Source organism: Miscanthus floridulus, chromosome 5 (assembly GCF_019320115.1).
Source record: "Miscanthus floridulus cultivar M001 chromosome 5, ASM1932011v1, whole genome shotgun sequence".
NCBI classification, from domain to species: domain Eukaryota; kingdom Viridiplantae; phylum Streptophyta; class Magnoliopsida; order Poales; family Poaceae; genus Miscanthus; species Miscanthus floridulus.
Genome location: NC_089584.1, coordinates 146961054 through 146975126, shown reverse-complemented (window position 1 = coordinate 146975126; position 14073 = coordinate 146961054). Strand labels below are relative to the sequence as shown.

Below are 14073 nucleotides of genomic sequence, written 5' to 3'. Positions count from 1 at the left end.
GGCCTGTTCGCTGGTTGGTTTCTGGGCTGGTTTTTTTTAGAGAAAAACACTGTTAGCTGGCTGGTTTGGACTGACTGAAACCAACGAGCGAACATGCTGATAGTGCAAAGCAGTTGCTACTAATAAGACTTCAGAGACATTTGAATCATTCTAGCTATTCTAATCGGGTGACCCTCCAACCCTTGCTTCATTTAGAACATTGCAAAACAGGCTGAAAACCCAAGAATAGATATACTGCAACGGCCTTGTCAAACAAGAATATATTATTACCATCTGACGAAACTATTTGGTCAGCCAAATTGCCACAATAAAAAAACCCGTGCAGCATGAGTGAGCAACACCACAGATTGTTCGATTGCGGGACAAAGTTAGATGATGCAAAGGCACAGCAGGCTCGGACCAGTTAACAGGATTACTATCACGTCAACAGCGAGTGATTCCATATGGTTACAAGGTTGCAGTGGGAAATTGGGTCCACGCCTCATTCGTGTCCCCATAGTAACACATAAATAATCACAGATGTCGATTGCATCCCCTAATAATAATGTAATACCTAAATGGTATATCAAGAACGAGATACAACTTCATTGCTGCATCAGTCGTGCAGACGGCATCTGCATTTCTGTGCTGGATCTAAAACAGTCATGAGAAACTAAAACTATGTACAACGCGGCGGAAAGCTGCCATGATACAAGGCCACGCTCACACTCTTCACATTGGAAGATTATTTTGTGGCCTGACGGGCTGCAGTGTTGTTAGCAGCACCATTACGCGCACACCGGCTGGTGAGGTCACTCATTCACCCGAGGCCCAACCTCCACGGGCACTTCAGGCTCAGGCGCTTTCCTCAGTCCCAGCCTCTGCAAGTGCTTCAGGTGCTTCTCTGCAGCTGCCCTGTCTGCAGCTTCTCGCTTCTGCGCCCGCTTCGCTCGCCTTCCGGCGACATCCTTGGATACAGACCCTGACCCTGATCCCGAACCTGACACGGACACTGACGCCGAAGATGATGCAGCTTTCTCTTTCTTCTTCGGGGTCCTGGATGGACCAGCAGCCGCATCAGTATTCACTGGCCTCGCCTCTTTCCTGCCTCCTCTGATGTACCCACTGTCACCCCATCTCCGGTTACCAATACGAATGCTCGGGGACCTGCTCATGTAATAAGATTCCTCATCAAGATCATCTTCGTCGTCATCGTATTGGTATTGCTGGTGGAAAAACTCTTCTTCTTCCAGAGCCTCTTCGTGAGCCTCTACGATGAGAGGTTCAAACCAAGCGGCCCTCAGGAGAAGGCAAACGCTCTCCTCAAACAGGTAGTCATGTAGGCTGAAGAAAAGAAACAGGCATTAAGCTCACATTCTACCTGAAACAATTCAGCCGCCCCACATTTCAGATGAACACAAGGGGTTACCAGCCGTCAAGAGAGCGGTGCACGCTGAGGAATTCGAATGGATGCTTGCACTGTGGGCACAGGGGGTTCTGCTTGTAGGATGCCCACCTCAAAATACAGGTTACACTGCATTCACAAAACGGATTTCAAATATAATGAGCAGTCGGCTTTTAGTGAGAAGATCATTATCAGATACAATAGAGAGAAAACTGAAGTAAAAATGCCACATCAATTGTAGTTTTATCGAGCACTAACACTGAAAACAGAAAATAGCAAGCAGAAAAATAGGAGGTTTCACCAGACGCTAGTCCTTCAGCATCAGCTGTGATGGATACATCAAAGGAGCTTGCTGCTTGCTATCTCACATGGAGGCACAAAGTCAAACTCTATAATTCAATCTAGAGCTGAAAGCCACAAGGGTTGGTGAAACAACCATTGGATGCACAGCACAGCGTGGTTGGTCGGGCAAAGGGCGAGATGCACATGGCAACTGTGCTAGAGAATAAATTGAAGTTATTAGTTACTACAAGGGAACACATGACAGTGTTCCAGAATAAGCTCACTGGTACTGGTGTCGCATCTATTCCTTAGGTCTAAGATGATAGAATCAAACTACATGTGTAAAGGCAATTAAGAAAAATCAGCTTGTGGTTCACGAAGTCAGGGCTACATGTGTAAAGGCAATTAAGAATAAAAATCAGCTTGTCAATCACAAGGTCAGGGCGTCATGGCAGCTTGGTAAGTGTGTAAGGTGTTGAATTATAGATTTGTAGAGCTACATGTCAGCAAGACAACGAACATAGCAAACGCACTAGAAAAAGGGATCGCAATTGCAGTCAGGCCCGTCCCATGGGGGAGGGCAGGCAGTGCGACGCCCTGGGGCCCATGGCACTAGGGGCCCATGAGTATACGTATATGTAGTACATGTATTTGGCTCCATACGGTCACGTCCAGTCTGCGGCTCTGGGCGGCAACCCTTTCCTATTCGCGACTCCGCGTCAAAGCATGCGTGCTGTTGCGCCGCGGCGGCTGTTCCGGCGTTCCCAAATCCTGAAATCCCGATTTCCGTAATCTAGAATCCCGTGATCCCAGCAGGCGCCCACTAACCCAGCTGCGCTGCAGTCCCTTCATCCCTGTCCCCGACTCTCTGCGGTAAGTGATTATGGTTTCAGTTCATCAGTATTTATTGTTTGTTCGATCTGAAAACTTCAGTTTCTTTTTTACCTTGCAATCCAATACATACAGGCATCAAGCGATAGTGCAGCGAATTGTTGATCTATTAGTTTAATTATTTAATTCATCAAGGAACTTATGGACATGCCACAGGCAGCAGGCTGCCCATAATTTGTTTTAAATTTTAAGTCATTTCATGGATTTCACCGTTCTTTAAGCTTCTTTGATGTATTGTCGTTTTTTAACAAACTATATTTTGCGAGTTAACTCTTATTACCAGTAGTACTATATAGTTCAATCTCGTGATATTAAAATATTAGATTGCCGGGACTTCATTGTCTTGTTTGCCCAAGGGCCCTAGAAATTGTTGGGACGGCCCTGATTGCAGTATGAAGCAAAGCGCTGCTAATTTGGGGGAGAGGTGCGAAATAGTCTCCCAAATCTAGGGATTAGATTGCTATTAGAGCCTAGAGGTGGGGAATAACAAACAACGTAATCGTGATTCCACCGCGCAACTAAGATTATACCAGTAATAATCTGGAGGAAGGGGGAGAGGTGGGGGAATTAGCAACGGACCAGTAGGCGTGGTCGCAGCCCTTGACGAGGGCCGTCTCCTGGAGCGCTATCCTGTCGAGGCAGATGGCGCACACCCCGCAATCCGCCGCCGCCGCCCGGTCGCCGCCGCCTGGAGCCTCCGCTTCCTAACACACGAGAAAAGTAAAAGCAAGCTTTATGAGATCGAGGGCCGCACCACACAAGCAGATCGGGCGGATCCAGGGCGGACCGGCCTGCTGGGGAGGGGAACTCACCTCGCCGAGGGAGACGCAGGTGCGGACGGCGACCGGACCCTCGGAGGAGGAGGACGCGGCGGCGGCGGCCATGGCGGTGGGGATCGGGGGGAGGGGGGCGACCGGGCGGGAGCTTCTGGGGTCGGTCGGTGAAGGGAAGGGAGGGGTGGATGTGAGGAGGGCAGGAAGGGTGGGCCTTGGTGAACGAACGAGCGCGTCCGGAGAAACAGAGAGCGGCCGACAGGGCGGGGCGGATCTTCACGTGAGATGCCGCCCGTTTATTCGCTCCGGCTTACGCGTTGCCACTGCCACCGACCCCCGGGTCGTTACGTGGCTAGCCTTACCCGCGCGCCCACGGGCCAGATGGCCGGGGCCGGGCCGGCGAGGCCACAGGCCCAACGGCCTATGGGCTGGATGATCTACGCGCTGACGAGTGACGACGAAGAACTGAGCAAGCAATCCAACTGGAAAGGGGGCGGAGGTCCTCGCGTGCTGGGGTTGACGAACCCCTCTGTGTCAGCATGGTACTTGGCTCCCAAGTTTGCTACCAGCAGGTGATGCGTGACAAGTTTGACTTTCCTTTATTTGGCATGCTCAGTGTGTGTGTGTGTCTATATATATATATACTGCCAAAAGGAAAAAAAAGGACATCTCAGAGATGGTTTTCTAAGCACAAAAATTAGGTTTGCAGGACCAGGATGGTTCTCAATCTATCTCTAAGATTTTTCTTGCTATAAACACCTGATAAGGGCTTCAAACCACAAAAATGTCTGTAAGCTTACAAATTATGAGGGAAGAAAACATTCTTAGAGATAGATTAAGGCACTACAAACCCAAAAACAATATCTAGAGCTCGTGAAAATATATCTAGAGGCTGCAAGAAATTATATTTAAAATATAGAAAAAATGAGAAATACCTAAAAAATATGGTAAATTCCAAAAACATGAATTATAAACTTGTTTTATAAAAATTTCAGAAAAAAATATGAGATAAAAACCAGCATGAATGCAATATTCATTCATGATGGGTACTTTCCCGATTTTCTGAGCTAAAATAAAACTTTGTAGTTTTTATAAATATATTTTCATGATTTTACTATTTTATTTTGGGTTCCTCGTGTATCAATCTATCTCTAGGTTTTTTTTTTGGAAATTTTTAGAACCCTACAGATATATCCTTCCTTGGTTTAGAAATCATACACTGGTACAGAGACGGCCTTTACTCCCGGTGGGGAACCCCCTCTAGTTCCGGTTCCCCACCCGGGAGCAAGTATTCGGGACTAAAGGGGGTCCTTTAGTCCTGGGTCAGTAACCGGGACTAAAGGGGATCTTTAGTCCCGGTGGGTAACACCAACCGGGACTAAAGGTGCCTCCTGACATGTCACGAGGCCGGCACCCTTTAGTCCCGGTTGCTAATACGAACCGGAACTAAATGTTTTTTTTTCTTTTCTTTTCATTTTTTGTTTTCTATTCAAAATAGGTTTTCGAAGTCATATTGTACGCTGCTAATAATACATTTATACGCGCGTATAGTATGTTTCGGTTCAAGCACAATGAACGTATTAAATCACACAATTCAAGCATAGAAAGAAATATATATATGCATGCATGCATCATATATATATTTACATGCATGCATGCATATGTGTATTTTACATTATATTATTATATGTGCATATATTACAAAAGATTGCATTACAGTTGTTGTGATATAACAAGTTTTCTCTCATCCTCTAGCTTGGCTTCCATGGCAGTGTTGGGTCGAACTAGAACTCGCCCTTGAAATCGATGACATGATCATTAAAAAATCTGGCTATAGACTCTTGAATTGCTTTGATTTGGTCTTGTCGTATGACCTTTTCCTCCAACCATCGAGTCTACAGGTTTGAATTAAAGGAAAATAAATTAATATATGTACATACATACATACATATATATATATATATATATATATATATATATATATATATATATATATATATATATAAAGACATAGTAACACAATCAATAATAATAATTAAATGAATATATAGTGTATTTTTAACGTACTTTGAGTCTCTCTGTAGGAGTTCTTTGGGAGAGCTCTTTGATAAACTTGCAAACATAGTAACCACAGTAGTTGTTCCCCTGTTCCTGCCTCAGACACCACTTTACGAGAAAAAGATTTATCATCCAATCTGGTGATCCGGTGAAAGCTATATGTTTAATTAATAAAGATGATGCGATTTAGGGGACTTACTTTCAAAGGGATTACATTCAGTGGCGCTTTGCATTTTTCCATGTGTTGCTTCTCAATAAAGGTTTTCCAAACACTGCCCAATAAAAAATTTGCCACGTCATCAGATATAGTTAATCATCATGTTTGTGTGTATATATAGTTGCTAAAGATACCAAAATTACCTCTGGATAATATCTATCATATCTTGGTAGTCTTGTTGTGGTTTTCTCATCGAGTCATAGATTATCAAGTGACTTTTCATCAGATCGATGTCCATCAATATCCAGTAATTGTTGCATGTGTTTATAGGATATAACGCATAACACTCATTAATTAACTAGAATCAACATATGAGCCATTAAGGATGATCGACATTATTAACACTCACTTGAAGTTATAGGGAAAGAGTATATCCTTCTTGTGGCGTTGGTTCACTAAGAAGTTCATGAGGTTACTCTCTGACTCAGACTTCCAATTAGGCTTTGGAGTAACTGGGTCTTTGAATACTATATGGGGATCAACAAAACTAATTTCATTGCAGCATTTCTTTCTGTGCTCTGTCATTGTAAATCTGCATATATATAGTACTTGTTAGGATAATTTATATGCATATACACACATATGATGAGTTTAATAATAGATCGAAAGAATTATTACTTACAGGCAATAGCAGCTAATGATAACTTTATTCAGAGAGGTCAGGTGGCATAGTTGATGAAATTATGCAAAGTTAACATATGCCACGGAACCAATGTTCGTCTCTAATTCTGACACCAACGCAGAAGTATCCACCGGTAGACGCCTGCATGTACCACTTGTTTAGTAGGTACATTTACGTCCCTGGATCACCTAAGGCTTGAGGGTTATATAGACTCTGGCCTAGTACAAATTTTTTCTTCCAAATATCAACCTCTATCGCACTCTCAATGTTTCCATCACCAAACATCTGATAAAGGTCGAGATCAGTCTCTTCAATAAATTCACCAAGGTGATCCAAATCGATATCCGAAGGTATGTTTGCCTGATGCATTAATCCTAAATTCGAACTATATTCATTACCAACAACTAGCGGGGGGGGGGGGGGGCTGATTGGTGCGATTGCTGTCCGAGTTGTGCAACTCCTTTTCCTGCCCGCTTCTTTTTCTGTGCCGCCTCAATTGACTTGGTGAGAGTGCGGTCATAGTCCGTTAACGTTGATTTGGACGGCTTACAAGATTCCCGCTATTGTTGCTGATAAGAAGCCACCTTTTTCTTAGAATATCTAGAGCTACGAAGAAGTACGGTTTCTCTAGGTTACTCCTTGCTTCTTGATCCTTTTTAAGTTTGTCATAGAATCTAGACATATCTTTTTTATATGCATCAGTTACTTCTTCTTTCTCTTCAGATATTATTTTGGGAATAGCCCTTGGTTTCACGGTGGCTTTCTTTGCCAGCGGGGGCTGGTTCTTCGTTTGTAGGGCTGGCCTCTTGCTAGTACTTGGCTTCTTGGTAGGTGGAGGTGGGGGAGGCGTTGGAGACCTCCTTAGAGGTGGTGGCAACGGTGTTGGAGACCTCCTTGGAGGTGGCGGCTGCGGCATTGGAGACCTCCTTGGAGATGGTGTGGATGCAGCCTCATCTTCCAACACATTGTTATCGTACAGAGCACTATGATGATCTGACGATTGAACAATTGAACTTAGGTTGGAGGATGATCTTCTACAAAAAAAGGAATGACATATTATTATGAGCAGATTGTTAATTATTTAAGCCAATATAAATTAATGATGTAGTGTTTTCATCTGCACCTATGGTGAGGTAGTTCAGGAGGAGGTGGAGGCGACATCCCAGGAATGATGATGTAGCGCTTGCGCCATAGAATGAATGTCTTCTCTGCTTCTCCGAGAGTCTTCTCGCCATCACCTCCAGGAATGTCAAGAGGCAAATTACTAAAACCTTTTTTAGCTTTATCTAATGAGATGGTAGCATATCCTTCTTGGATTATATTCCCATAAATCCTTGGTGTCTTGGTTCGGTCGATAGGATTAACAAGACCGATAGCCACCTTGATTGTGGAATTCCCCTTCAGAATGTGTAGCTCACACGATGTACAAGGTTCAGTGATGTCATCCACAGGGAAGCGCAGTCCTATGTCCCCTTGATTTGGTATCTCTATGGAAGCGCAGCTACTTTTCAACTGAACAGATTGGCTAATGTTGATTCCTGGCTCTGATGCCTGCTTGCTTGCACTCACTGCTATTTGCACTTGCCTTCTGATTTCCTCCTGCATTCTCGCTTCAAAGTTTTTTCCCGCTTCTGTGCTTCACGCACCGCTTCCTTCAACCTCTGGAGCCGCTGTGCCTCTTCTTCCTTCTTTCTCTGGCGGCTTCTGTAGGAAGGTCTGTCCTGAGGGAATCCATGCTCCCATGAGACACTTTCTTTGCCTCTAGTTCGACCACCGTGTTCAATAGTCCCGATGGCGTATGTCAGTTCATCCTTCTCTCTGTTGGGTCTAAACGCACCACTAGCAGTCGCTCTCTAAGTATAAAACAATCTTTCTACTGCTTCTTGCAGTCTTGCGCCATAAACGCACTTCCCTATCTCCTGGACCAGTGTTCCCCCATGAGCAAAAAACCAATTCTTTGCACGCTCTCCCCACTCGAGTGATTCTGGTGTGATACCCTTAGCAAGAAGGTCTGCTTCTATTTTGTTCCACTTCTTAATGGCAATCGGGTAGCCACCTGATCCCAAGTTATGGTGGTATGTCTTCTGTTGGGCATTACGTTGGTTCTTTATCACCCGACTCACACCCTCTTTTGACATCTTGTACTGTACAAACTCATCCCAATAGGGCATCTGCTTTGAGATCGGGCCTGAGACAGTAAAATCTGGTGCTATGTTCTTCTTGACATACGTCGTGTATAGGTGTTTCTTCCAAGTCTGAAACTGGGTGGCCATCTTCTTCATTGCCCAATCCCTAACTTGCTCCTTCAATTCATCACCATCTATTATATCATCATAACCATCTGTTTGGAGCGTGAAATGTTCCAAGACATCATTCCAAATTAACGTCTTGTCATGATCGGAGACAAAACTGATATGAGGAGCATTGGTCTTCTTCTTCCATTCGCGGATACTGATTGGGAGCCGGTCCCGTACAAGGTAACCACAGTGGTGCACGAATTTTGTTTTATTTGCCCCCTCCGGTTCGCCTATATCCACATTGAACTCTGAGATGATGAAGCAGCCCTCCAATGGCTTTTTGGGACCTCGAACATTTTTACTCTTCGTTATAGTTGTTGATGTCGATCCAGAGGGCTACAAAACATAAACATTATTTTTAATGTCATGAGCACACATAAGACATATGATAATATAAATAGCTAATAATAAAAAATATATAGTTGGCCAATATGTTGTTGCTCATTTTGTTCAGGAGCTAAGTACCGACTCCCGTCATCTACATCCTCTTGCATGTTATTTTTAGCACCATCATCGCCGGCGACTTGAGTGCCAGTGTTGATTAAATTCATCATCAACTCCTCATCCATGTTTCTCGGGTCGGCCATCTAGCTTCAAAAAACAAAACCAATATATAGTACGTCAAATCTTTGCTTACATGCATAAAATCTACGACCAATATGCATTATTAAATCTTGCCCCTCGGTCACAGACGCAATTCGCCACACTAGGGCGAATTGCGTCGGTACTAGGGCGAATTAGGGCTATACATAAACGACCGAGGGTGAATTGCGTCGGTGACTAGGGCGAACCACGTCGGTGACATCAACAACGCGGTTTGCCCTAGTCACCGACGCAATTTGCCCTAGTGTGATTGTTTAGCGTTAACAATAACGATAATACGAATGTTGATCGATTAGGCCGCGAGAGAGGGCGGTGTGACGAGAGTGGCGGTGCTCTGCTCCGTCGTATATATGTTTGTGCACATGGGTGAACGAGGGCGGTGGTGCTCCGCCGTATAAACCCTAAACCCTAGGGCGAACGAGGGCGGTGGTGCTCCGCCGTATAAACCCTAAACCCTAGGGCAAACGAGGGCAGCGGTGCTTCGCCGTATAAACCCTAATGAGGGCGGCGGTGCTCCGCCGTATAAACCCTAAACGTCGTGGAGCTAGCCGAGGAGTGAACTTCTTAGCGACCATGCCGCACGTCGTGGACGACTGCCTCGGCATCGTGCAGCTTCTTAGAGATGGACACCATGATGCGCTCCGCGAAGTACTCCGCGCTCCCTCTCTAGGGCGAGGTGCCGTCCAACCTGCCCGTCTAGTGGAAGGACGTTGTCTACAATGCCGCGCACGTGCTCCGCCTCCGCATGTATAGGCCCACCGATGACAACACGACAATGGCCAATAATAAGCTGTCGGTGCTCGTCTACTTCCACGGCGGCGGCTTCTGCTTATGTAGCTTCGAGCTGCCCCACTTCCATGCCAGCGCGCTTAGGCTTGCCGCAGAGCTCCCAGTGCTCGTTCTCTCCGCCGACTACCGCCTGGCGCCCGAGCACCGCCTCCCCACGACGCACCGCGATGCCGAGGCAGTCCTGTCGTGGCTCCACGCCCAGGCCAAGGCCGACCCATGGCTGGCCAACGACTCGGTCGACATGGGCAGGGTGTTCGTCTACGGCGACTCGGCCAGCGGCAACATCGCGCACCATGTCGCCGTCCGGTACGGCAGCGGGCAGCTCGCCCTCAACCCCGTCATTCGGATCACCGGGTGCGTCCTGCTTTAGCCCTTCTTCGCCGCCGAGGAGAGGACGACATCCAAGGCGGCCGACCTTATTGACGAACATGGCACGGCGTTGTTCGACCAGGTGTGGCGCCTGGCGCTGCCCGTCGGCACGTGACCTGGCGGCCAACCTGTTCGGGCCGAACAGCGTCCTACTGGACGACGTCGCCTTCCCACCGCTGCTCGTCGTGGACCCGAACCAGGACGTGCTGCACGACCGCATATAGGACTATGCCGCTAGGTTGACGGTGATGGGGAAGCCGAACTTGCCATGTTGCCGTGTTCAGAGGGGGCCAGGGCCATGGGTTCTTCATCTTCGACCTGGAATGCGAAAGCCGAGAGAACTCACCTCAAGACTACGGAGGCACGCACGGTGGAGGGCTCATCGGCGCGAGGTGGGGTGGCGACCGGCGGCGACGCGAGGAAGAAGAGGAGAAAGGGCGGCTGTTCAACGAGGAAGAAGAGGAGGGGATCGATCTACACCAGGCATTGGCGCATATATAACAGGGAGATTTAGTCCCGATGGCAGCCACCAGCCAGGAGTAAAGGTCCTTTACTCCCGGTGTGTGTTACCAACCAGAAGTAAAGGTACTTTTACTCCCGGTGCATGTTACCAACCGGGAGTACCTTTACTCCCGGTTGGTAACATGCACCGGGAGTAAAAAGGGTTTTTTGGTGGGCCACGAAACTGCAGCCCACCTTTACTCCCGGGTGGGCTTCCCACTCGGGAGTAAAGGTGGGCTGCAGTTTCGTTTCCCGCCTGTTTTGAGCAAATTTTTTTAATAAAATGCAATAGTCTTGTTAAATACATAGTAAATTAAATAAAAGGCATAAAATTATTTTGTTAAAAATATGGATTTTTTTCTTTATTGCACATAGGAAAAATCTATAACCTAACTTTTTAATTTTTTGTTATAATTATAAAACATAATGTAACTAATAATTATTATTTCGTTAATGCAAAAATGTAGTGTTTAATTAAAATTATTAAAACTATTGGTTTTGGACAGAAAATTTATTTTCACATCATTTTAACGTTAATATTTTAATTTTTCATCACTCAATATCCTAATTTAACTTTTCGAGAGAGAAATCCCACCAAATCAAACATTGATTTAATTTGAAACATGACATAATAAACATCTGAATTCACAATTATTACATAATATCTCAAACACACACTATATTAAATCACTATATCATCAAGTGGGCACAGCAGTGAACTTCTTCTTTACGTATGTCCCTTGATTATGATCGTGTCGTAACCATGGAGTGTCCTCATCATTTACCAAGATGCTAGGGTCTTTGTTCACTTTGAAGGGCGGAATTCGGCCATCCTTTTCATAATCTTTTGACATGTCCGACTTGTCCTCAATTCCCATGATGACTCTTTTCCCTGAAAGAACTATGTGGCGTTTTGGCTGTTTGGTTGAGTCATTATCGTTTTTCCCTCTTTTTGATTTGGTAGACATATCATTGACATAGAACACCTGATTCACATCCTTAGCAAGGACGAATGGTTCGTCTTTGTACCCAATATTACTAAGGTCTACTGTTGTCATTCCATACTTGTTGTCTACTATTACCCCGCCTCCGGTCACCTTGACCCATTGGCACTTGAACAATGGGATCTTCAAAGTAGGTGCATATTCTAGTTCCTATATTTCATCTATGCGACCATAATATGTCTGCTTATTCTCATTCGGGTCTGTGGCATCTATGCGGACACCACTATTTTAGTTGATACTCTTTTTATCTTGGGCTACTATGTAGAATATGTTCCCATTTATCTCGTACCTTTTGTATGTGACGATATGCCATGATGGTTGCATAGCCAATAAATATAGTTGCTCATGGATGCTCTCATCACCTTGACATTTTTTCGCAACCAATCACCGAAAGTTTCTATGTGCTTATACGTAATCCAAGCTTCAGTCTTTCCTATAAACTCGGATCGTAAGAGATCCTTGTGTGTCTCAATATACGGATCTACCAAAGAGGAGTTCTGTAGAACTGTGTAGTACGCTTTATTGAAATAATCATCCTCCGTACCAATATATGTTTTCCTCCCTAGTGTCCCCTTTCTGCTTAGTCTCCCCTCATGTCTCGATTCAGGAACACCAATCGAGTCAAGGTCAGGAATAAAGTCAACACAGAACTCAATGACCTCTTCTGTTCCATAGCCCTTGGCGATGCTTCCTTCTAGGCGAGCACGGTTGTGAATATATTTCTTTAGGACTCCCATGAATCTCTCTAAGGGGAACATGTTGTGTAGGAACACAAGATTGAGAATGAAAATCTCCTTGACTAGGTGAACTAGGAGGTGTGTCATGATATCAAAGAAGGAAGGAGGGAACACCAACTCAAAGCTAACGAGACATTGAACCACATCATTTTGTAGTTTAGCTAGATCAGTTGGATCAATTAACTTCTCAGAAATTGCATTGAGGAATGCACATAGCTTCATGGTGGCTAGACGTATATTTGGAGGTAGAATTCCTCTTAATGCAACTGGAAGTAATTGTGTCATGAGAACATGACAGTCATGGGACTTTAAGTTACAGAATTTCTTCTTTGGCACATTTATAATACCCTTTATATTCGAGGAGAATCCAGATTGTACCATAATGTTGTTTAAGCATTCAAACATGATTTCCTTCTCCTCTTTGCTTAGAGTGTAGCTGGCAGGACGTAGGTAATGGCGTCCATTATCTGTCTTCTCTAAATACAGGTTGTCTCTTTCTCTCAAACAACGCAGGTCCTATCGTGCTTCAAATGTGTCCTTAGGCTTTCTATACACACCCATAAAGCCTAGCAGGTTCACACAAAGATTCTTCATCAGGTGCATCACGTCGATCGAGCTGTGGACCTCTAGGACTTGTCAATAGGGTAGGTCCCAAAATATGGACTTCTTCTTCCACATGGGTGCGTGACCGTTAGCGTCGTTCGGAACAGGTTGGCTGCCATGTCCTTTTCCAAAGACGACTTTCACATCATTGACCATATCGAGTATATCCTCATCGGTTCGGTTGCGAGGCTTGGTCAAGTGGTCTGCCTTCCCTTTAAAATGCTTGCCTTTCTTTCTTATGGGGTGATTTGCAGGAAGAAATCGACGATGGCCAAGGTACACGACCTTTTGACATTTTTCAAGAATACACCTCTAATATTACCGAAGCAGTGTGTGCATGCATTATATCCCTTGTTTGACTATCCTGAAAGATTACTTAGAGCGGACCAATCATTGATTGTTACGAACAACAATGCTCGTAGATCAAAGTGTTCCTGTTTGTACTCATCCCACACACGTACACCTTCTTTATTCCACAAAATGAGAAGTTCATCAATAAGTGGTCTCAGGTACACATCGATGTTATTACCAGGTTGCTTTGGGTCTTGGATGAGCACAGGCATCATAATGAACTTCCGCTTCATGCATAACCAAGGAGGAAGGTTATAGATACTTAGAGTAATAGGCCAAGTGCTATGACTACTGTTCTGCTCTCCAAAAGGATTGATACCATCTATACTTAAAGCAAACCTTAAGTTTCTTGCGTCATTTGCAAACTTCAGGAATTCTCTGTCGATTGCTCTCCACTGGGACCCATCAGCAGGGTGTCTCAACATATTGTCTACCTTATGGTCTTCTTTGTGTCATCGCAATAATTTTGCATGTTCTTTCTGAGCAGACGTTTCAAGCGTGGTATTATAGGAGCATACCACATAACCTTGACAGGGATTTTCTTCCGCGGACATTCGCCCTCAACATCACCAGGGTCATCTCGCCTGATCTT

The 14073-nt window shown here is 45.0% G+C and overlaps 1 protein-coding gene and 1 pseudogene across 1 annotated transcript; one reads left to right on the top strand and one right to left on the bottom strand.

The window, feature by feature from the left end:
• Positions 1-394: 394 nt before the first annotated feature.
• Positions 395-3570, bottom strand: LOC136454035 (uncharacterized). The gene is made up of 4 exons (XM_066454585.1): positions 3370-3570; positions 3137-3261; positions 1409-1513; positions 395-1323 (listed from the first exon to the last, which is right to left on the bottom strand). Exons 1-4 carry the CDS (start codon positions 3439-3441, stop codon positions 792-794), a joined length of 834 nt encoding a protein of 277 aa, XP_066310682.1. The 5' UTR covers positions 3442-3570; the 3' UTR covers positions 395-791.
• Positions 3571-9700: 6130 nt separating this feature from the next.
• LOC136455577 (carboxylesterase 15-like) lies at positions 9701-11547 on the top strand (annotated as a pseudogene).
• The last annotated feature ends 2526 nt before the right edge of the window (positions 11548-14073 follow it).